Genomic DNA, 24854 nt, shown 5'->3' with positions numbered 1-24854 from the left:
TTTGCGAAATTGTCCTTGATAACATTTATACTGAATTTAAAAATCGTCAGATTTTTGGTGAAAGAGTGTATTTTGGTCATTTATGACCTTTTACGGAATTATGCTATTTCATTGATAAATATCGATTGGAAATATAATTGTACAACTGTTATTCGTCCGAATTTTGACCGCTAGCCTGCGCTTTTGTTGGGGTTGCGTGACGCGTTGTACAAGCACACTGATGAGTTAGGGTTGCGTGACGCGTTGTACAAGCACACTGCTTCGGTTGGTGCCCGCTTTTATTTGATGCACTTTCAGAGGGCATCACCCAGGTTGCTGTTGGCGATATAATTTTTTCTAACGTTGAGCTTACCGGTTTCATACATTATATCTTGGGTAAGGATAGTCGGTAATAATTTAGATAGTCGGTAAACTTAATATGTACTCTTTGCCAAACCGCTTTCGATTTTCATATCGCATGGTTACCTGTCTTGGCTTCAGTCAGATCTACAATTGGCCAGTGGGAGAATTTTTTTTTCCAATAGCAGTTAATCGATATTATACAAAAGCCACTTCGCAGAATGATCTTGAACTATTTCACAGGCGCACCCAACGAGAATATAGTTCAACTTGGCCACTTAGACATAGCATCGTTAAACGTATTTTAGTATTTAAACGGTAGATATGGGCATATTTTTATCCCCTAAAAAGTTTTCATCTTTTCGGATTCTCTAGCTAAAAGTGTACTGATCCGAAAATTATAGGGATCAAAACTTACCTTTCCAAAAATTTTAGCCAGAAAAATGGCTCCCGAAAATTCTAGGTGACCTTTTTAGGGTAAAAATCCGTTAAAAATGGGCAATTAAACCAATTTTTAGAAATTCGAAAATCCTAGGACAGGCAGGCAAGCAAGGAATTTTACAACAAATGCTCCGAAAATTTTAGATCTCAAACCGTCATCCCAACAGATATTTTCCGAAAATTGACGTTGGGTGCCCCTGTATTTCAGTCAATCATGGGATATATTAAAGCAAAGAAAGCGAAAGACCACACGACGTGTTGGCTTGATTTACAACCACGTTTTGCCAACTGAGGTCCTTGAGTTGTGCTGCTGGGTTGATATACTATCATCCTTGACATTTCTCTAGAGTCACAATTGCAGGTAGTGTTAATACGAAATCGTCAACAACCCTTATATTCATGTCGCACTTGAAGTGCGATTGAGTGGACAGAACTTTCAAAGTAAGTCAGTAAGGCAAACCCAGTGCTTAGATGAAGGCAAGTTTTCAGAACAAAGAGAAATTTCAATTGGCTCAATACCCTCGAATACAACTTAGACCAAGTTGGTCTGCTTTTGCTATAAATCATGAACCTGATCACCTATGCACTGAGGATCACACATTGCATCCATCAATAAGTAACATATCTTAGAGCAAATGAAGCGAATTACGTTGACTTGCTTTCTCAATTAATTTATTAGGCAATTCTTCGGTTTTCGTGTTGTGTATTTTGAAGATGAAATCAGTTCGATTTCAGTTTCAATTTCCGCGTGGAATATTTAGATTTTGTTTCCAGCAATCAGTAATCAATGGTCAGATCCATTTTCACTTTCTATTATCTCCGCCTATTTATGATTAATGTATCTTTACTTTGGTAACTCTTTAACTTCAGGTAATAACTGAGAAGATAAGTTCAAGTTTTGCTTAGCTTGTTAGAACTATGGTTGTAAATTACTCCTTGCTTTCACGCAACGATTGTTGAGCGCAACTGGATTGAAAAAGTATTCCTTTGCCAAAGGTGCGTTTCTTTGGGATGATCCAAAAAAGGATCGCTTATCCAAGATCACTTGGATCATGGTGCATCAAACGAACCGAATAATCCTTTCCCAGAGCGGATTCATCGGTTCCTCTGATGCACCGTGATCCAAGTGATCTTGGATCAGCGATCCTTTTCCGGATCATTCCAAAGGAGCGCACTCTTGTTCTTCCTTTGTGAACGGCTCCAGTCAACGACTTTGCTAGACTTTCCTATGTGACAGTCATATGATTCATGCTTGTAGTCGTGGGCACGTTCACAGTGAGGATTTGAACAAAAATCGAGAAAATCGGAAAAAAAAAAAGAATTATCAGATGTTTTTAGCGATAGCTCGAACTTTGGCCGGTGACCTACCTCGATTTTTTGTATTCAAATAAGATTCCTTTCTTTGCCGCTTCGTAAATTATCTCATGACCGTTTTCCTAAATAACACTCGTTCTACTTTGTAAATTTTTCTCGTACAACGTATTAGGTGAGGAATCAAATGGAATTTTTGAAATTTGGAAAAGTACTTGGTCAGCAAATAGGTTTTTAACATATTTATCAAAAACTAAATTTTAGAGGGTCTTTGCATGGCAGCAGTATCCCGGGATTCGCCGATACCCTTAATTTAAAACTGAAGAAATGCCTGACAGCAGTATTAGACAAATATCGAAACGTTGGCCTGCGGAAAGGATCGACATTTTTGTAATCCTTTCTAATACTGAACCCAAGGCAATGGCGAATACGAAGTCAGAAATCAATACGGTTTGGCCTGGGAGGAGAGGGCTTGAATTTCAGCGGTTTATCAAATCATGCTGCTACTGACTTTCCTTTTAATAATCGTCCTGCACTTGTCAGTTTTATGATCACTGCATTATAAAATAGCTTTGTTCGGTTGCCTTTGGAAAACTATGACGCAAAATCGCGAAATTAATAGTTTTGATAATTGAAAACGTAAACTAGCCACTGTAAATCAATAATCCTCTGCGGCAGTCTTGTGAAGAATACTGCAACCTTGTATTTAAATGCTAGCTAACCGAGAAAAGTTTCGCTTACAACCAATGTTTATTTACAGAAATGACATTACTTTTTTTGATGACGGCGTCTTTGCTAAAGCTGTCTGCTTTTATTTTGGCAACGAGTTCATCTTTGGTGTGGCATTCTTCAGAAGGAAGGCTTAGTCCAATGGCCACAGAGAAATCATGACGAAGGTTTGGTTCGGGCTGGGGTCGGCCATAGCACTGCTTTCCTTCTGCTCGCGATCGATCATCGCATGAAAAAAAGAAAATCTGATTGTCATAAGTGGAAATCCATGAAACCTGCCCGGTCAGGAAATGTTATGTAAACGACGTTCATCACTGAATTTCAATGGCCCACAAAACAAACAAAATATCTTTTGGCGTTAGCAATAAGAGGGCAAACACAGCGCATACAGCAAACATCGAATAACGATGACGGAAAAATTATTTATTTGGCGTACTTCTTTTCAAAGAATGCTATAAAAAGTAAAGAAGGCCTCAACGAAACAAATGGAGGTTAACTTTACACGCTGTTAGCCCAGTAATAATATGTCATCTTCGTAAGTTTATAAGTTGGTTACATCACCATTTCCGTTTAATTACCCTTATTCAACAAAACAAAGCAATTTGCTTGAAGTGGTAACAAAAACAAAACATTGGGATTTGTATTGGTTAATTTATGTAGACGATTTTAAGTGATCTGTTCAGGTTTGTTGAGCTTTGCAACAACAAATGCGAACTTAAGGCGGTCGTCCTCTCTGTACATCAGCAAATAATCGTTATTTCGACCAGGTGCTTTGTCGGTTTAGCCTTGCTGAGAACTGGCGTTGATGCGTCATTCACTTTTGGTCACCATGAATTTGGCACAAATTAAGAACTCCGTAAAACATCAATTGTTTGCATAAATTAACACAGGACACTAAAATTAGCAATGCAGCCGAGCTAGTTCCCTCAAATCAGACAAATATGTAGTGTGCCCACCTTATCTGCTCGCCGAGGGAGGACACATGGCGAAAGCAAGAGTGTTTTGTGTCGTTGGAAGGTAGGTTCCTCGCTCATCATTTTTCTTTCGATTTCATGACATTTCTTTCGGTTTTTTGTCACCTGTGGGAATTCATTGATTTTCATATTTCACAATACTTTCGTATTCATAACGTGCCAGATACCTGATAGCCGAATATCTGAATAATCATAAGTTCTTAGTTAGACTAATAATAAATATGTATAAGTTACTACAAGAAAAAAAAGTTTTTCGGTAAAACTTTACTTTTACACTTCGCACTGTTAGAAAGTCGAAAAGGGTATTTAAAAAACAAGTTAGAGCTTAGTGTGGCCTGATTAGTAAGGCAGGTGGCCATCAGAAATTTAATAAAACAAAAACGTCGATAATAATTTCATTCTATCACTTAAGTCCACGAGTCATTTTTATTGTTACTGGTTATTGTAAACACCTAAAACTATAAATATTGGCAAATGTTCGTGAAAAACAAAGGAAACAATCTTTGGTGGTTAAATATCTGCCCGGCCACCATTTCTGCCACAGGTGTTCTACTAGGCTTAGATCCACCCGAACATGTTTTCTACAACATGTCTTGTTGGTTTACAATTACCTAAGCACTTATTTTGATAGAGTAAAGTGAAAATATATTGGATATTTTTCAGGGATAAAGTTTTTAAAACCGATCTTGAGGTGGAAGACAGTCCTGCCCCAGGCACCAGCAAACCGCAGAGCTCGTGGGACGAGGCTCAGCATGTTGTTCGGTGGAGTCGCACATCTCAGAAGCGAGATAGTTACGTCGCTGCCATAAACTCGTCACAACTCACTCTTGAAAAGCTGACTGACGGTGAAAAACCTTTGACAATGGAAGAAGTATTGCTACTTGAAAGCAGAAATCATGGAACTTCAAACCAGCAAGACTGCGGTGGATTAGTGCTGCTTAATAAGGTATTAAAAGCGGTAAGAAATTCGTCAGTTAGTAAATATAAATGGTTGCGTGGTTTGTTTGGCGTTTGGTGTCGCAGTTGACGTTTTGGAAATTGTCTTTTCGATTGGCAGTGTTGAATAAATTTATGAGAGTCTGGAGATTTCGGCATTGTATCGCATTTTATCACCCAGCAGTTCAAATGACCAATTTCAAACTCTTTGTTCAGAGAGCTGTTTATGGTGCTTAAACTCGTTCCCAGGGCTTTGTTTTAGTCTTGGTGGCAAAAGAACAACAGTGTGAATTGAACGATGTGGGTTTTGCAAAACCAGTAAATGGAAACGAAACGAACTTCTCTGTCTGTGTAAGCCTATCCAAACCATGAGTAGTTTGGAAAACCAGGCACTCTGGAACCCCCCGCCATTAATTTATAGACTAGGTCATTCAAATAACCCCTACGCTATCTTTCTCCATGCTTCCCAAAGATACACGACACCGCAAGGTAGTTCTCCGGAACCACCCTCGCAAAAGCTCTTTGTCAATTTACAAGATTAATTAATCTGAATTTTTAAATTGGTTGTACACGGAATTCATGAAAAGGTGGGTTAATTACTTCTTTAAACTTTGTTATTTATAGGAAACTAGTCGCAACTAGTTTGCCATCCTTCTGACGAGCACATTACACCTTAAAACATTAATAGTTTCATGATATTTGTAGTTCGTCGTCCTTTTAAAGATTTTAGCTCATGAACGTTTGTATACTCCTGATGAACTTTTATCGTGTATGAATAAAGAGCAGTATCAGTAAACAAAGAAGAGTTACAATGAGATACAATGATTTGCTATTAGTCTCTCCCCCACGGGGCTTTTCAGGACTAATTTTACAATACTTTTGTGGGCGACTTTAGCCAGACTGCTTGTTACGCAGTTTACAATTAATTTTTTTATGGAAGTGAAAGATGCCCCCGTCCAGCTTAGGTTAGACCACAACACCGGGGACTACGTCCCCTAGTTAAAGTTGTATTTGACGAAAACACACCCCTTGTCATCTTACCCGGCTCATTTGACAACCACCTGAGTAGCAATGATAAAATAAATATAATACAAAGTATTTTTTTTTCAGTGGTTCATTTCATTCGTAGTGGAATGGTCCTAATTTGTGGGCTATTACTAAACGCCTTTCAAACTGCTGTGAAACAACTCAGAAACGAGTTTGTGCTCATGTATTTGTCTTTCCTTTCTACGCAGAACATCGACTTTGTGCTAGCATATTTTGAAGCTGAACAGGGCAAGGAAAATGACGAAGAAGAAAAAGAGAAAGTAGAAATGAGAGAAAAATTCGAAGAGAATCTTGTGAAACAAGGACTGTTTCTGGAACGTGTGAACTCGACAGGCAAAGAGGCATGTAATCCTCCTTTAGTGGACTAGTTTCCCGGCAGGGATTTAATCGTCTCCATCGTATTAAGACGTGACATCTCAGTTCCTGATTTGTCAGTTAGAATTCTCCACCTCTCCTCGGGGTAGGGTCTATATTCTCGAATTCCCTTTACAACTCGTATGCATGATCATTAATTCCCTATAAAAAATAGAAGTGAGTAAGCAGTCGAACTAATTGAGTTGCCGGCTCAATTCGACAACAGCTGTCTTTGTGTCTTTTTTTTTTCGTGAGGGTTGGAGGGGGTGGAGAAGGGGGGGGGGGGGGGAAAAAAAGAACAGAGCTTTCTCTTTAATGGATCAAATTTAACTTCCCTTCCCCACCTGAGGCTAATGGGACTTAACGTCACTGCCCATGTGTTCCATGAACTGAACTTACGGCCCTCTCGGCATCTTAAAGTTCAGGCTTTTTTAGCTGTAATTTGTACTCTACGTTACCGCATAGAAATAACTGATGAATGAAGATCGTTTTCTCTTTCTTATATTGCAGGACAATCTCGTCTTCGTGCTTATTCATACCCCTTGGGATGTCCTTGCTAAATGCGCAGAGGAAATGATGATTCGGGCCCCTGTCCGCAATATTGACACCTCTCCTTTGCACATGGGCAATAACAAGTGGCTTCAAAAAGCTAAGGATGCACTTAACATATTTCAACTCCAGGACAAATCTGCCATGAAATCAAGCGATCACAAAGTCACAGCTTTTTTCAGCAGAGCGAAGGCCGATTGCTTTCTCATCGATGATAAAGAAACGTTTTTCTCTGCCATTGACCGAAGTCGTATGACCCATCGCTTACTAATGTCAACAACGTACTCGTCAAAGGAAGTTGACGAGTTCGGAATCTCCCGTCTCCTATACAAGGGTGTCTATACTGATGCATATCCCTTGCACGAACATCTTCCGGAGGCAGCCGGATCCGACGAAGATCTCCCAAAAAATGACAGACAACGTCTCCAGGACAACTGGGCGTCTTTTTGGCAGTGGTACAAATATCAGCCCTTAAATATGATTAAGAATTACTTTGGCACTAGAATTGCTTTTTACTTCGCTTGGTTGGGACTGTACAACTTTATGCTTGTGGTTGCTGCTTTGGTTGGTGCCTGGTGTTTCATAGCTGGTTTATTTAGCGTATCAACCTATATACCTGTAAAAGAAATATGCGATAAGAATAACTCGGAGCTGTTTTACATGTGTCCGCTGTGCGATAAGGAATGCAGCTACTGGACGTTAACACAGAGTTGCGATTACGCGAGAATCACCCATCTGTTTGATCACGAAGGAACCGTCTTTTTTGCTATTTTTATGTCGTTTTGGGCGACTATATTTTTAGAAATGTGGCGCAGACAACAAATAAGCTTAGCTTACGAATGGGATATGCTCCACTTTGAAGAAGAGTTTGAACCCCCGAGGCCAGCCTTTGTCGCCAAAGCAACGAGAAGGCGAAAAAATCCTGTGACTGGAAAAGACGAACCCTTCATTCCCTTTGCACATCGGGCTGGAAAGTTTACCTGCGCCTTTGTTGTAGTTTCTTTGATGGTTCTGTTGGTAATTGCCACGCTTGTAGGTGTGATCGTTTACCGCACGGCGGTGGTCGCAGCATTGTCTGCAAACCCGGATGAGGATATCAAACAAGGGGCTCGTGTGATAACTTCCCTGACAGCTTCGATTTTAAATCTTGTCGCCATTACAGTATTGGGTTTGGTGTATGAAAAGATCGCCATTGCGCTCACGGAGTGGGAAATGCCAAGAACCAGGACAGATTATCAAAATATCTTGACATTGAAGCTTTTTTCCTTTCAGTCGGTGAACATGTATTCGTCCTTGTTTTACATCGCATTTTTCAAGAGCAGTCTGATCATTGGATATCCTGGCAATTACAATCGCATTAATGGTGGCAGAATGGAAGGTTGTGATCCATCAGGATGTTTTATTGAGCTTTGTATCCAGTTAGGTGTGATTATGGTGGGAAAACAACTCATTAATTCTATCTCCAAGTTTGCAATACCGTAAGTTTACAGGGAGCAGTGAGCATCCAAAATGCTTCCGCCTCTCTTTATAGAAGTGTTTCAAATGGTCATAACGAATATCAAGGACGTACAATAATGAAATATGAATGCTATGAACTCTTTGCGCAACTATAAAAGCAATCGATTGATCGATTGGTCTGTCTTCTGTGGTGTATCATGGTTGGGAGGGTAAATGCTCGGAGATATTAGCTACACCAAGCTACTCTAAAAATCCGAGGGTAAATAAAGATGTATGATATGGTATGATGATATAAGATTATGTCCTGTGCTTTCGCCGGGAGATAGGTGGTAAAGGGTCCAAAAATGTAGGAGCGTCGCTAGAGTTCGTGTTATTTGCAGCCTTTCTTTTTGATTTTTGCTTGGTTTTGTTATATTTTAGAGTTGTCACAAGACGACAAATCTTAAAGTTTTCCGAGTTGGGTCGGTTTCGTGATTGAGAATATACTCAAACCAAACTACGTTAATTTCGTTCATGCGTAACGTTAACTTTTGATACAAGTAAGACTCAATCTCACCATCTTAATCTAATTGTAATGTTTGGGTTTCAGATCTCTGAAGCGTTGGTGGTATAAGAGGTCAAATGATGTCACAGACAAAACCGGACGTCCCCGAAAATGGGAGACAGATTACCTTTTGAACGTTGAGCCCGATCTGAGAATGTTTTACGAGTATCATGACATGGGTGAGTTATTCAGAGTATCCAACATGGTATGGTGTTTTGATTTTGCAATATTTTGCTCGGTGATTGGCTGAAAAGAATTTGCTTCATTTTTGGCCAATCAGAGATAAAAGCAAGACCAACTGTGTTGGAAGTTTTCCCGCGCTCTGCGAAGGCTGCATGCATTTGCTTTGCGTAACGATTGGCTCGTTTAATTTGGTACCAATTAACTCTGATTTTGATCAGTCAAAAGCAGCAACAACCGCAAAGCATACAAAGGGAAAATCAACACGCGTTTCTCACTTACTCAGTGCAAGTTTCTGTTGTAGATGGTTTTAGATGACAGTAATCTTGCCTTTAATTTTCAGTTATCCAGTTTGGTTTTGTTACAATGTTCGTAGCAGCTTTTCCGCTGGCCCCATTTTTTGCACTCATCAACAACGTAGTGGAACTTCGTATAGATGCAATCAACTTCTTGGTAAACTTCCGCAGGCCAGTCGCCGAGCGGGCGGAAGGAATTGGGGTGTGGTTTTTTATTCTTCGAACGATGAGTTGGGTGGCTGTGTGCGTTAACTCCTTCGTCATCGCTTTTACATCTGAGTTCATTCCAAGGTAAAAAAAATTTTTTAAGCATCAGGAGGGCATTCGGGTGTTGATGAGCGGACTTTGTGCCGGAATAAGATCCACCCGCTGTGAAGGACGTGGGGCTCGGTGGGTTCAGTTGCAATCTTGGGATAGTAAGATTCAGGATAAGCAGAAAGAAATTGTCAGCGGGGAAGAATTCACTACAGCTAGGCATAGTAACCGGAAGAAAAACGAATCGCATGGAGTTATTTTTTTTTTAAATCAGTCTTGCCTTCATTTTATTTAACAGAGAAGTCTACAAATACGCTTATAGTCCAGATGGTTCTCTGACTGGTTATGTCAATAACAGTTTGTCATACTTCAACGTTGAAGATCTTAAAGAAATATCGCTGCCAAGGGACCCCTTCTTGAATATGCCGTACAACAAGTCCTTTTGTAGGTAAGTAACCTGTGGTGTTTACAACACAAATATATGAGCTAAAACAAATATGCAAAAAGTTCACCTCTTACCTTCTAAAACGCATTCGCTTGTAAAACGGTGGGGGTCGTCAACGGCATTTTTCAAGGCACTAAGTAATTTTCTTGGAAAAATGTGACATTGTGTTACAAGGTGATTCATGTATAACTCCCGAGCAAATGGTAAATTAATATTGAAATGGAATCATTTCGTTTTGCTTTTCTGTTCGGCTCCAGTTTGACAAATATTCATTTTGATAACCTACCAACCTACAGCCCCATTCCCTTCAAGTTATTGAAGCAGCATTCAAAGACCCAGAGCTCTGAACCCATTGCAAACATGTTCAAAATTAACGGGATGTTGTAAGGGAGGCGCGGTGGCCTCATGGTTAGTGTGCTCGACTCCGGATCGAGTTGTCCGGGTTCGGGGCCTTGCCGGGGACATTGTGTTGTGTTCTTGGGCAAGGGCACTTTTATTACTCTCACGGTGCTTCTCTCCACCCAGGTGTACGAATGGGTACCGGCGTAATGCTGGGGGTAACCCTGCGATGGACTAGCATCCCATCCAGGGGGGAGCATAAATACTCCTAGTCGCTTCATGCTACGGAAACCGGAGATAAGCGCCGGCTTTAATGGGCCTTCAGGCTCGCAACAGAGACTTTACCTTTACCTGAAAGGGAGCTTAATAGCTTAAGAAGGTGGAAAACATATTCCGACTATTCCTAAGGTACCATTGTGAAATGATATCTTTATTCGTTTACTGGAGTTAAAATTGACTTCACCGTGACCATCTTTCAACAGTTTCAGTCTTAGCCCTATAGTAGGACAGTTTAATATCTACTTCCACACCTATCGATCAGTTGTTGAGAAATCGAGTCAGTAATTTCATTATCACAGGTTCGACTCCCCTCAGAAACACTCGTGTTTTTTCCAAGTATCGCAGAGTCACCATTAATACATATATATTTATATATCTTTTTACTGCTTTCTTCTTGTTATTTCGTTCTCAGATACAAGGAGTACTTTGAGCCCTCCAAGCCTTATGATTTCAATCGCCAGTATTTCTTTGTCCTGGCGGTGAGATTCATTTTTGTCCTGTTGTTCCAATACTTTGTGTACTTTACGGTGGGCTTCTTGTACTGGCTGATTCCAGACCTTCCCTACAAGCTCGAAGTGAAGATTAAGCGGGAAAATTACATCGCCAGGGAATGCCTGTCTCCAAGCGAGGCTGACTCGTCGCGTGATCTGGACGCGCGCGAATCACATCATGGAGGCTCTTCCAATTCTGTTTATTTGTCGTGTGAAAACGTCTACAAGAACAGGACCTCAAGTCTTGCTGGAAGCAGATTAAGTGTAAACCCAGTATGAAAGAAACTGGAGAATAAGCACTTGGCGCCCACTGAGAAATTTTTGGGGCATGGACGGTCGTCAGGCTCATTTTAGCCCATTATCTTGGAACTGTAATATATGATTTAGGCTACCTAATGCTTTGAAAAAAGATTCCCTAAATCTATAACCGTCACTCAAAACGACGAATGAAAACAAAACCACTTTTCCCCATAATTTAGAAGACTTAGACCATGCAACTTTGTGGTCTGGCTTATTAGCAGGATAGGTTAGATGTAAAATATACTTTTTCGGGGTGAAATTAATTATTTATTTTTTTCATTCCGGGATCTTGTCATTCGGCTCATGGAAAAGGACAAAGATCCGATAGTTCAAAAGTTTGGGGTGGTCAAAGGTGGTTCTTGTATTTATCAGCATAAATGATCACTTAATTTAAGTCGCAAGCTTTACTTGCTTATCACTAATACTTTACAAATCGGGGAGACTCACGCTAATTCAAATCGAATCACATCACATAAAATTAAAGCAGATAAATCATTTGTTGGTTTCTCATGAGAGGAGAAAAGCAGAGGACCCTCGCGGAGGGTAGCCTCTCGGGCAAAGGAAAGAACTAACAACTTGCCATTAAAGTGCCTATCACCTCAACAAACCTTTCCACTTTATATATTCTCCGAAATCATCCCAAATACATTGTGTTGTTTTTAGAACCTTTTTATTCGCTTTAAAAGACTGCGAAAGTAGTCAAAGTTTTATGCATGACCAAGCAATAAAGGGGAAAAGGGTTCGAACCGGGATGACGTCACAAATAGCCCATTTCCGAGTTGCTGCATGTCTCAGTTTTAAAGCGAGTCCTGGTGCACAACCACTCAAATGGAAATGAATATTACGTATTGTTATGCAAATCAAACTCATTTCCCTTTCAATGGCTGAGCACCAAGACTCAATTCGAAACCGAGACAAACAGCCGTCGTGGCTCAGATGGCTAGTGCGCGGCTTTCGGAGCGAGAGCTTCCCGGTTCGATCCTCGGTGACGTCAACGTCTGTTTCGACTTTCCTCTGATCCGTGTAGCTATAGCTTTAAATCACCTTAAAACAGAGCACTGACAGAGGGAGGGGGGTAAACGGCGCACCGTCGGATTCCATTGATACGAGCCTCGTAGCTGAAGGAACTACCGACGTTAAATAAAGTGACTTTACTTTACCTTTAGCAACTCGGAAATGGCCAATTGCTTTGCATCGCTGCAAAGAATTATCACCATGAAAAGCATTCTGTGTCGTCAACCGTCACTCAACCCCATTCCTCTTCCCTGCGCGGTCGTAGATCAAATTACAACTCGTTTTTTCATTTTTTGGGAGTCTCTAAAACAATGACTTTGGAGGAGAGAGTTTGGCGAACCAAAGAATTGTCGAGCGAAAAGAGTGTTTTTGAGGTGATACCCCGCAGATATTAAGGAGCTTTAGCAACGACGACGGCAACGGCAACGAGAACGCCATCTCAAAACATAAATTCCCATTATTGTAATCAATTCGACACTATTCCAAGCTTTTTAACATGACAATGGTGTGGCAGTCCCTCTAGAATGAAACCGATATGAGTCAAGCTCAGTTTGGGGGAGAAAATAAAATTTTATCCTCAAGTGCTGACGTCCTCCATAAAACCTCAAATTTGGCTATTTCGAATTCACGTTGTTGTTTTGCTGACGACGGCAAAGAAATGGACAACAATGTAAAACGCGCGTGCAGAGCGTGTAAAGCTATTGTTTTTGCCTACTAAATATGCAAATTTGTGACGTCCCCGTTGCCGTTGCCGTTGCCGTTGTCCTTGCTAAAACTCCCTACTGCAAATCCAGAGTCGGCGGAACGTATTTTGTATTGGGGGAACTAATAAGTAAGCACCGGAGACACTAACTTGTAGGGGGTTCTGGAGGAATTCTCCGAGAGAAAATGTAGAAATCTTGAATCTCGAAAATGCTACTTTCAGCATTCTCGACGAGATATCAAAAAGGTAAACGTGGATCAACGGTAAAAGCGGTTTTAAATTCTTTATTTTTTGCTTGAAATTGGGGGAGCTAAAGCCTTCCAGGCCCTCCGGCTCCGCCGTGCCTGAAATCTACTAGGAATTAAACCCAGGCCACAACGGTGCCGGACATTGGAGGACTGAGGCGAGTGCTGTCAGCGTTGCGCCAACTGCATGTTCCCTGTTAATTGTGTCAACTCAAACTTCACCTAAATTGGTTCTTCCCTCATCAGGTGCCTTCCATTTTAAACATAGAAACTAGATTTGCCCGAAGATACGAAATTGCATTTACTTGTTGCCAATTAGTGTCTGTTTGTTCCAACAAAAAGGGCCCGGCTCCCAAGGGGAGTCTTTGTTCCCTTGCTCCCTTTAAACATAGCTAATAGAGGAGAATGGTTATGAAAACCGACAAATGTCTTTGTTGTAGGTTTTTTCTCTTTTTTTGGCCTTGACCGTGCACAAAACACAATGGTTGTTTACTCTGTACTGCGGAACTAACCAATAAAAACGCGGTGGTTACGTAATTCACGCATAGTTTATAAGCGCAAAACAAAAGTTGTGTACGGTCATGGACTTTCCAACCTAAATCTTGGCATCTTTGTTTGCTCCTTTGATGTTTGCCAAGCTTCAAAACCAGTCCTCTCAATTAACTATGCTTTAAAAATTTGCTTGTGTTCCTTTGTTCCCGAAATTACTTCCAAACTTGTTCTCAGCTTTTTGATCCTAAAATGGTTTAGGTTCCCTTGTTTCCTAAGAAATTCTGTTCCTCAGTTTAAATTAGCCATGTTGCATGCTTCAGTTGTCCCCCCAAACCCCTTGGAGACCCTAAACAAAAAAAAAAAATATACGAATGATTAGCGCGCTATTGAGCTTGCGTCATTGCTCAAGAAAAGCATCCTGCCTTCATTTTTTTTACTTGGGTCACCAGAGTGAAGGAATCATTACTCCGAAATGTCGGATTTTATCACTCTTTGGACTCTATACTATTAAATTAAGATAACTTTATTGATAAGAACATTTGCCTCGAATACCTTGATAAATCGACTAGCCAACAGTTCTGGCTTCGTCTTAAGGTGACAAATTTCCTTTTGCACGAAATCATCTCAGTTAATCTTATTGGTTTACCCGAGTCAGAATTGTAATCATACGTTTCATTCATATAATAAAAGCTCTCCAAGCTCTTTTGGCCCAAACTGCATGAACTGAACAGTATCAATGACGCTCAAACTTAAACTTAGTTATTAATCATATAAGTTGGACATCTTCGGTCGCAACTTGCCGTCCAGTGTACATTCAGTCAAATGGAGAGAAAGAGACTTATTCGGAGGTAGGTTTGTTAACTTTAACATTAATTTGTAATGATAATTGCCACAAGAATGCTGTGAGTTCTCTTGCTCAAGATGGGCCAAGTAATCAGAAATCACTCGTTGTGAATGTTCTTGTTTTCAGTATTTATTTCAATGAATACTTGTTGTTATTTTAACATATTTTTGTTTAGCTCTACTAGTGAATCTATGCTTTCATATGGCTCCATGGATGAGAACAGATATATTATGCATGATTTATTTTTTACAGCCGCCAAGTAAGTCTTTTTACTTGTCCACTTTTTTGAATCACATGTATGTGAATACCTGTGGTTAATTCTTAATATGAAGTACCGTTTTAGTATCGAAATCAGAACTCAAAGTCTGCCTTAATAAATTCTCTTCAATTGCTCTCAGTCGAAACCTTCAGACTCATCGTTTTCTTACATTTTTTTTTTCTGGTCTCATTTGCCAATCACTTTTAGAAAACGAAAGTTGGACGAGTTGGCGCCATTTGAGAACGCAAATGACATAAACATGAATCTATCTGACGTAAATATGAACGACGTTGGTGAAGAAATGGGCGCAGGTGATAGGACCACAGTTGACGGAAGAAATGGCGGCGCTGGCAAAAAATTCGGCTCATTAATGTTTCCTGGAGAGACATCCCCCAAAAAGACAGGCGATGAAAGGTCAGATTCTGTGTCATTTAGTTGAGCTATTCTTACTAGTAAGAATGAGAAACTGCCGCGGGTTTAATAGTGTAGCACGACCGATTGAGACGTTGCGAGCAGGCGCCGCGCGCGTCTCTTACGGAGAAACACATGGTAATCCGGTCGATCCTGGCTATGCAAATATCAGTATCATTGAAATGTAATTCTGCGACGTTATGTATCGGCTCTTGCTTAAAATAACAACAACCATTCCTATTAACATGAAAACTCGAATTGTGCGAAACTGAATTTAGAAGCCGACAAATTGCTGAGTTCATAAAAAGAGACACCTGCAGGTTAGGAAGAATCTGTACACCTAAATCCATAGCCAATAGTCCTGGCCATTCCCCCAAATAGTAGTAATTTATTCTGTTAGTTTATTCGCTCGTGCATGTCTCAAGAAACAATATGTGACATCCAGTTAACAAACAGCAGAAATCGTGATGGCAATTCGATACGATTTTATACCGGTATTTTTTGAAATTTAACACGATTAGATTAATTTATGTTTTCATGTGAATACCAATGGCACACCCAACCAGTGGGAGCGACCTACGATCTCGAGTTCCAGCGACCAACGGTGATGGTTTAAGGCGACCTGAAAGTTTTGCTGATAAGTCACCGCTGTTAGACGAGGAAGCCCTGATGTCCAAGCATCAAATGATGGAAGAAAAGACGCTGGAGATAGAGTTAGAGCACGCTGAAGAGGAGAGGAGAGAAAAGGAGCGGTTGTGTTTTCGCGACGGAGAGAGATTCATCGACTATGTGATTGTGCATGAAACGCCACTTGACGATTCCGAGCTGAAGGAAGAAGAAAAAGAAGAATTGCGTGAAAAACTGGAGAAGCGAGGGAGATTTGAGAAAAACTTGAAAGAGGCTGGACTAGAGATAGAATACGAAGACGAAGTCACAACAAAGGTATGTTTAGGCCGATGAATATCTTTCGTGTCGGACTTATCTGCATTCGGGGAATTGGATTGCTTTGTCGGTATCGCTTGTTCATGCAAATTCCTCAAGGTTTCATTAAGAAAAAATACTAAACTTTTTTTAATGTTAACCGGCATTCTGTCGATTCCAATGTATTCTGTTGATTGCTAATTCTCAAGGTTTTGTAATAGAACCACTCCTAGAAAGAGGACGAAGAGTGATCAATATTCTTAGCTTTATTTTGTCAATTGTAGCGTTGTCTCGGGATGTTCGGTTTAGGATTAGGAAATAAACAACGATGTTTTAACGTACTGTACGGTGATTTAAGTTTGATATAAACTACAAGTCCTAATTTGGGTGAATTCTCCCAAATTATCCTTGAAACGCTTGCATGAGAAGCTTTGCTATTCGTAGGCGCATTTTAATTTTAAAGCATGTTGCCTATATTTAGGGACCGTTCCATTGACCCTATACGCGCAGTGATGTTTTAAAACGGTGTGTCAGTGCACGCAGTGTAGCCGGATTACTTTATTCATTGTCATTTATCGAGTGATCTGTTAAGATAGAGGCCTTTTGAAAAAACTGAGCGGCATCGTCTATATTGAAACTACACAAGATTGTCATGTTAGATCATGGGAATATCATGACAACTATTTTACGCCCTCAATTTTTGCGTTACTTTGAAATTCAAATTACGTTTGTCACGCAGTCTAGTAGGTTTTGAAGTGACAGCCAATCGATCAATGTAATCAATCAATATAACGTTTATTAGAAAATATACACCTTGCAGTCTTTCTACTGAATTACGTGCACTAAAATACATTACTGTAATAAATTTATCTATAAGTAAAATAATTAAGTTTATTACTGATATAAAAACGATAAAACTATTAAAGGAGAAAATCCGCCTACACTTGAAAAATTGGAAATACACTAATTCAAAGAAGATGACTAATAATAAAAGACTTCTTGTAACGATCTGTTTTGCAAATTGGAATATCAAACCCACATTCCCACATTTCCCACATTCCCATCAAAATAAATTCGCTTTTTGGGACATTTTCTAATAACGATACAAATTAAAGATGTCACCGCTCGACAAACACAAGTAACTGTGTCGCTTGTTCTCAACTGAACTGGAAAGATGCCAAGAGAGCTGTCCAAATATTGTAGCAGTCAGGAACTCCTGAACAGCGCAAAGCGACGAATTTAGATGACTCTAGGATACTGGCACTTTTGACCACTATTGCCATTTTGTGACGGCATCGTTTGAAGAATCCGACAAATAACAGTCGTGTCGTCTATGCCAATGAGCGTAGTTTTCGGCAATCGGAATTCATCGAACGTGACCATGTTAATTTCTTTGAAAACAAACTTAGATCGACATTTGCACCGGTATGATCATCTGTACAATTGGCCATTTCCGAGTGGCTGTTTGTCACTAAAGGTTTACTTCCGAATTCATTTAATGACATGTTTACACTGGCTAATTACATTCATCCTTATAACACTAGAAACTCATCCAATTCCAATTTTTATATTCCATTAGTTCGAACTAATATACGAAAATTTTCAATCCGCTTCCAAGGCCCTAAATTTTTCAATTCTCTTGACAGTCAAATTAAGTCATCTGGATCTACCGCTCAGTTTTGCAAAAACCTTAAAAGATTTCTTCTTTATCGTTAGTAGCATCAAATTCTTAGAAGTATTACGCTTTTGTATTTTTGTGGATAAATGTGTGTGTGTCCACTCTTTCGTCTTTTTAATAATATATTGTATTACGTACCAGTGCTATCTTAAACTTAATTTCTTAGTCTAATTTGAGGTAGCCCATAGCTCCATAAGCTCTTATAGTTTCTTTATGGGCTTCCTCGCCTTTTTTACAATTTTTTGTATTTTGTTTATTAAATCGGATACATTATATGTAATCATGGCAAATAAAACCTTGAAACCTTGAAACCTCTCTGTTTCGAAGCGAGTCTTGATCCTCAGCTATTGAAAGGGAAATGAGTTTGATATGCATAAGAATACGCAACTCGTTTCCATTTGAATGGTTGTGCACCAGTACTCGCTTTGAGCAAGAAACGGGCTATCGACGCGTGGGCTTGCTATAAAAATAGGTACGCATTGCGTACACAGTGCTTTATTCCATAACTGTCAACTGAGCTGCGTTTTGTTTTCCACGACGTAATAGGTAAAATGCCAGAAAATAAATGGCAATCGAGAAACATTGGCTTCGAGGCTGACATGAAGTTCAACTTCTTTTTCACAGCGAATTTAAGCGTGTACTCTCAGCGTTTGACAGTTTCCACGACAAAAGTTCACTAAATTTTAACCCTGTCCGGCGGGGTTAGTATCTGGATGGGAGACATCAACATACACGACTAGCTGCCAGAAACAGGACCGAGAATTCTAATTTAACGCTCAAAAATGCGAACTAAGCATGGAACAGATTTTGTTAGCTTGCTTTATGCAAAACAACTATTGATGCAAAAGTAAATATTGATTCACAGTTTTAAGCTAGAGCACAAGGACGTTTTTAGCAAGTGTCGATTGAGAATTAAGAAAAATTGCCATCAGCAACAAAATTTGCGACATGAAAACAACATATATTTTATGCCGCGATTATAAAAAGTTACCACTAGCGAAAAACATTTTGGGAGATTTTTGCTACGTTCAATTTTTCTATTGTTCTTTTGGCTGCACAAGTAATTCGTAAAAATCGAAAGTGACATCGATTTCAGCGGCAGGCCTGTGATCAAGTTACCTTGCGTATCACTAATAACTGGTTACATCTGCGGCAAAATAACGGCAAGACATGGGGTTGTTGGTTTGTTCGTTAGTTTTCTTTGTCTTTCAAGTGTTATAAAAGTCGACAAGAAATGTGCGAATTTAACACAGAGATCAGAATCGTCCAACTGTTGAGGTTGACCATTCTTTCTGCAAAGTCAAAATTTTACGCTACCAGACGAGGTTATTTATCACCTGGTAATTCCATCGTTTTAGAAGTAGAAACTGCTTTATTATTCATCAGCGTCACAAATTCTTGTCGATTTTGGGGCTCATTTGTTGAAATTCAAGCACGTTTCCAACAGACCTGTTTATTTTCGTCTTTCACCCACTTATGTACCAGTCAAATCGAAGCATGAAAACGGAATTCTGCCCATTTTATCGCGTTGGCATCCCACTTAACAAGCTGATGTAATCTACATTTTTTGCTGATCGATCGCAACGATAAAAATAAAAATAGTTTTCTACTGTTTTTCTTTCCGTTGCGAAGAAATTACTGTTGACCTTTTTTCAATGCAGGCAGACAGGTTGACCTAGTCTTTGAGAGTAAAAATATTATGGTCGACTGGTGAATTTTTTTCTTGTTTATTTGACCTGCAGAATGTCTGTGGAATGTGAGCTTGCGTGACGATCTCCGTGGACGTGAAAAGAGTGATTTTGATTTAAGACATTTAAGAATTTAATTTGACAATAACGTACTCAAACAGTTTTCATTCTCTTTTCATTACGTAAATTAAGAAAGGAAAAAGGCGACAAGTGGGCCGCAAACAAACATCAATTGTTGTAATTAAAGAAAACCGTACAGTAGTTTCGTAAATCACGCACGCGCTTCAGGCCTACAAATCTTACACTCACTCACTCACTCAGACAGACCCGATGAAATAGTGCACTACGACAAAAACAATTGAAGATCGCGTGACGGCAGGAGTGCCTGCATGCCGGCCCCCGTTTCGCCTCGTAAAGCATGCGTAGTTACCTCTGGAACTGTTGGCAACCATGATGCTCCCGTTCTATGTTGAACTGAGGCATCCAAAGTTAATGATGTCAGAAAAAGGGGACAAAAATCAATCGGGGACAAAAATCAGATTGACGTTTGTCAATGCGCACTGGCTTTTCATGTGCAGAGGGAACAAACAGTACTGTTTCAGGCCCATTTTGACATTTTTTTGTGCGTGTTTGCCAGGATGACGAGATGAAGACCCATTTTCTCAAAGTCCATGCCCCGTGGGACACTTTGTGCAAAACTGCAGAGGAAATGATGATGCAAATGCCGATAAAGGTATGATTGAAGGAACGATTGGATGTCCTGGCCCTTTTCACACCCTAACCCTCACCCCCATCTCGCCGTTACTTTGAATCGTGAATCGTGGTTTTTTCCAAGGTGGTTTCTATCTGGTTATTTTATCGATTAAAAGAACTAATGTTCCTTAGTTATAACCCAGGATAATGCGTCCTCGTACGGATAACTTCTTTAAGTTGAAGAATGGGTAACATGGCGTGACAGAAGAGTCTGCGTGCCTCCTGCGTAACGGGCTAAGTAGGGACTAGGGAGGAATGAAAAAAAACCGAGAAGAAAAAAGTTCCTCTCCATCAGGGAAAACAAAATGATATGATTTTGGGAAACCTTTGCAAATTTAAATTCACGAACAAAGATGTCGACTTAATGAAATTATGAAGCCGGAACACCGTATTAATTGAAAGATACATTAAAAATATTTCCAGGCATTTTATGATAACATATTTTTCCAATTTCCTCAGGAAAGCGACATCCACATAGCAAACTGGTACGAAAAGCACATTGGCAAAGACATCCGAGATATGATCACGCGCAACAACCCTTTCGAGATTCACGATTCGTCTATCAGTAATAAACCCAACTATTTTATGGGTTACTTCATGAAGGAACATTTAGATATGTACGTCGGACACGAACACAAAGAAACCTTCTTCAGTCGAACCGAAAGAAGCCGAATCGTCGAACACATCTGCAGTAAAGTTCGGTTTGGGGAGGAGCGATATGATGTCGGGATAAAGAAGCTCCTTCACGAGCAGTGTTATGTGGCTGCCTACCCTCTTCATCCCGGTCCCGAGGATAGCCCCGAGGATGAACAACCCACCAACAGCCGGCAAAAACTGAGACGTGAATGGGCGCGCTTTGGTCGTTGGTTCAAATTCCAGCCGTACAATGCCATTATGGATTACTTCGGGACGGAGATCGGCTTTTACTTCTCGTGGCTTGGTTTCTACACAGTAATGCTGATTCCTCCCGCCATTTTCGGTATCATCGTGTTTCTGTATGGTATCAGTAACGCGAATAATTTTAAGCCTGTCGAAGACGTCTGCAATGAGTCCAATGAGCGGTTATTTTACATGTGTCCACTATGCGATGCCCAGTGTCCGTACTGGTCTCTTACTTCCTCGTGTTACTATGCCGTAGTTGCTCATGCACTTGATAATGACTTGACCGTGGCGTTCGCCATTTTCATGTCAGTCTGGGCAACATTGTTTCTGGAGTTTTGGAAAAGAAGGCAAGTTGTGCTCTCTTATCATTGGCACATGATGCATTTTGAAGACTTAGAAGAGCAGTTTCGTCCGGAATTTATCGCCACGGCTCCAACCTGGCGTAAAGACAAAGTTACCGGAAAGGTGGTTCCCCATGTGCCGAAGAAAACACGATATCAGAAGTTTGCAGGAGTGGGAAGTGTTGTTTCATTTATGATTTTCCTTGTGTTAGCAGCAGTAGTAGGGGTGGTTGCCTATCGAGCTTCAGTTTTCGGTGCCTTGGTATCCAGTGGCAGCTTCAATGCACGCAAGAATGCTAAGTTTATCACCAGTATAACAGCTGCTTTGTTGAACTTGGTAAGGATGAATCTGATTATGTTTTTACAGCAAACGTTTAGCAGTGCATTTGTCAGACATCTAACCGCTACATCATGTTGAAAATGAAAAAACAACAACAACAACCGATTTTGGATTGGTGGAGAATATGGTTTCCGTGTTGGTAGCCTTTTGATTTCCTTTTCTATGTTCCTTTTTAACCGCGAGAGGCACTTGCCAGCTGCTACCAGTTTCTGATCGTAATAGACCTCTTTACAGTTGTGTGCCTAGTTGCCTGGCCTTTAAATGAAAGTGAGGCTGGTGTTGACCTTGTTATGATACAGACCTCCCTCCTTTTCTTATGTTAATGATGTTGTTACCATGCTAATTGGCAAAAAATTACATAAAAAAAGCAATAAGGTTTCTATCAAAACAAGGCCGACTCCAACCTCACTGTCATTCATAGGCCAGGTAACTAAGGACACGACTGTAAAATGGACTATTCTCGTTTTTCACATGACGTCACGGCCGCTATGTTTGTGCCCCTAAACAAAGAAAAGGCGGCCATGTTTCTGTCCCGACCCAATCCTCCGGGAATTGAACTAACCATCAATGCTATTTATACCAATTTAATTCCAGGACAATAGGCGCACATTTTACATGCGAAATGAAATGCAATAATCGGAGAATCTTTTACTGCGCACCGGTGGCTCAGTTGGTTGAGCACCGGGCTGCCATGCGGGAGGTCGCGAGTTCGACTCCGGCCGGACCAACACTCAGCGTCTTTAAATAACTGAGGAGAAAGTGCTGCCTTTGTAATTACATTCGCAAATGGTTAGACTTTCAAGTCTTCTCGGATAAGGACTTTAAACCGTAGTCCTTGTCTCGCAAATATTTTCCATGTTCATTAGTCCCCTGTGGGACGTTAAAGAACCCACACACTATTCGAGAAGAGTAGGCGATGAAGTTCGCGGTGTTGTGGCTGTCCTCTGTGAGTATATTAGTGGGTGGGTATAGCAGGTCCACATCAGCTAAATAGCTGCCAAAACTTCAACCTGCTCAAACAAATAAATAACAAACAAACAATAACATAAGAAATGATATTTTCCTGTGCCGTTGTCTTGCTCGTCGTTGTCAAGGTTGCTTAAGGTTCCTCTCGTCTTGATCTCCAATGTACTATTTTTGTTATGGCTTTAGTTCTTTGGAAGGAAGCATATCGTAGCCATGTTACAGTATCAAGATAGATCATGATGAAATTAACAAGTCGACTCTGGTTCAGCGATGTCTATACTCTTATCGACAACGATATTCGTCATCACAGTGGTCAAAATGTTGTACATCTCAATAAGTTCACAAGAAATTTTGACCACTGTGATGACAGGTGTCGTTGTCGATAAGAGTACAGACAACGTTGAACCACATTCGATTTGTTTTTTACCACAATATTCAACGTCAAAGCAAATGTTTAATTCAGAGCGTGACCAAGAAAGAGGAAGCGCTGTCTAACTTTCTCGCAATCTGATTAGTGAAAAAGGAATTGCGTGACACGTTGACGCGAGCACATTTTTTTAGAACCTTATTGACAACGGCAAATTAGCCAGTCAGATTGCGAACTTACACGCAATTGTGGTATAATAATTATTGGTTAAATTCATTTTTATTGTAAGGCCTTTGGTAACTTACCAAGATCTCGACTTTTCCTTGCAAACCTTCAAACCCCCGAGAAAGATCCTAACTGCATCAGGGAGCTTTGAAGCCGTAAGGCATCAGGGTACATCTAGTGACTAATGAGGGAATACTTGCAAATTGTTACAGTGCTACTTTCACTGGTAGAGCCTCTGGACAAGGCACTTTATTTTAGGATTTTAGAGGACACTCTTGACCTTACTAACCGTAGCTTTCGTATCCGATTTTGCACTCATAGGTTTGTATTAATCTCCTAAAGTTCATTTACGAGAGACTAGCTGTATGGCTAACCAACTGGGAAAACCCTCCAACCGAAACAGACTACAAAGACAGCTTCACCTACAAGATGTTTTTATTCCAGTTTGTCAACACCTACTCATCAATCTTTTACATTGCCTTCTTCAAACTGAACTATGTGGTTGGTACCCCTGGAAATTATCAGCGATTGGCCGGCGGGCGACTTGACGGGTGTGGTGTTGGAGGTTGTCTTCTTGACTTGTTTATACAGCTAGTGATTATTATGGTTGGCCAACAGATTATTGGAAACATCACCGAAATTGCTATCCCGTGAGTGTAAACAACCTTAAATTTTCCCACAGACTTTCTCTGCCATTTTCGCCGTTTCAGTCCATAGTAAGTATTGCGATCTATTTTAGAAAAAATGCGAGCTCGCACTGAACGGTAATGTTGCTTTTGTTGTTGAGTCCTTTTTGTTTTTCTCTGCGTTTATTTTAATTTTGAGCTGAAGCCCATGTCGATATGTTATCCAATTAACCTTTTTCTGACTTTTCTACACAATTTGTAAGTTACTAACACTGTTTCCTCTTTCCATAAGTGGCCTGATGAAATGGTGGAAGCTGCGACAAGCACGAAAGGAAATCCAGGATATACCTCAGTGGGAAGAAGACTACAAATTAAGTGCCCTACCCGAACATCATATGTTTTGGGAATATCTGGAAGTTGGTAAGATTTCAAAGTTTCCCACGCGTGCACACGCTTGGGAGCAAGTCACAATTAGTTTGCTTTGGTCTCTGATTGGCGCACAATATGTTTTTGACATTTTTAAACCATTAACCAAGAGATTAAGTATCGTGTAACTACTTTCGAAGCAATTTTCAAAAACTCTTAAATGGCTTGTTGACGGCAACTGACCGTACCAGGCTAAAGTTATCTCCGAAACAAAGAGTTGATCTGTTTTATTGTGTTATCGAGCAGCTGGGCCCATGAGGGGTTATAGGGTGCTTGCCATGTGATCCGGAGATCCGGGGTTCAAGACCCGTCTTGTCCACTTGTACCTTGTTTATTATCTTAGGTCAAAGGATCTTGATGACAGCAGGCAAGTTAAAATTTTAAAGAAAACGACAACACTCTTGAA

At 40.3% G+C, this 24854-nt stretch overlaps 2 protein-coding genes across 3 annotated transcripts; both read left to right on the top strand.

Moving 5' to 3' along the window:
• Positions 1 to 1069: 1069 nt before the first annotated feature.
• On the top strand, positions 1070 to 12588 carry LOC137969969 (anoctamin-4-like). 2 transcript variants are annotated; one of them, XM_068816395.1, is made up of 8 exons: positions 1070 to 1141; positions 4458 to 4740; positions 5966 to 6118; positions 6642 to 8158; positions 8728 to 8861; positions 9206 to 9449; positions 9712 to 9861; positions 10889 to 12588. In XM_068816395.1, exons 2-8 carry the CDS (start codon positions 4657 to 4659, stop codon positions 11244 to 11246), a joined length of 2640 nt encoding a protein of 879 aa, XP_068672496.1. In that variant the 5' UTR covers positions 1070 to 1141; positions 4458 to 4656; the 3' UTR covers positions 11247 to 12588. The 2 variants fall into 2 exon arrangements, with proteins under 2 accessions (XP_068672496.1, XP_068672495.1); XM_068816394.1 differs by lacking the exon at positions 1070 to 1141 and adding an exon at positions 3486 to 3837.
• A 3056-nt stretch (positions 12589 to 15644) lies between these two features.
• Positions 15645 to 24576, top strand: LOC137971383 (anoctamin-5-like). The gene is made up of 5 exons (XM_068818218.1): positions 15645 to 16177; positions 20160 to 20255; positions 20735 to 21835; positions 23718 to 24046; positions 24315 to 24576. The coding sequence occupies exons 1-5, from the start codon at positions 15785 to 15787 to the stop codon at positions 24574 to 24576; spliced, it is 2181 nt and encodes a 726-aa protein (XP_068674319.1). The 5' UTR covers positions 15645 to 15784.
• The last annotated feature ends 278 nt before the right edge of the window (positions 24577 to 24854 follow it).

Source organism: Montipora foliosa, chromosome 9 (assembly GCF_036669935.1).
Source record: "Montipora foliosa isolate CH-2021 chromosome 9, ASM3666993v2, whole genome shotgun sequence".
NCBI lineage: Eukaryota > Metazoa > Cnidaria > Anthozoa > Scleractinia > Acroporidae > Montipora > Montipora foliosa.
The sequence above is the reverse complement of the archived record's forward strand: the minus strand, read 5'-3'. Positions and strand labels throughout refer to the sequence as shown.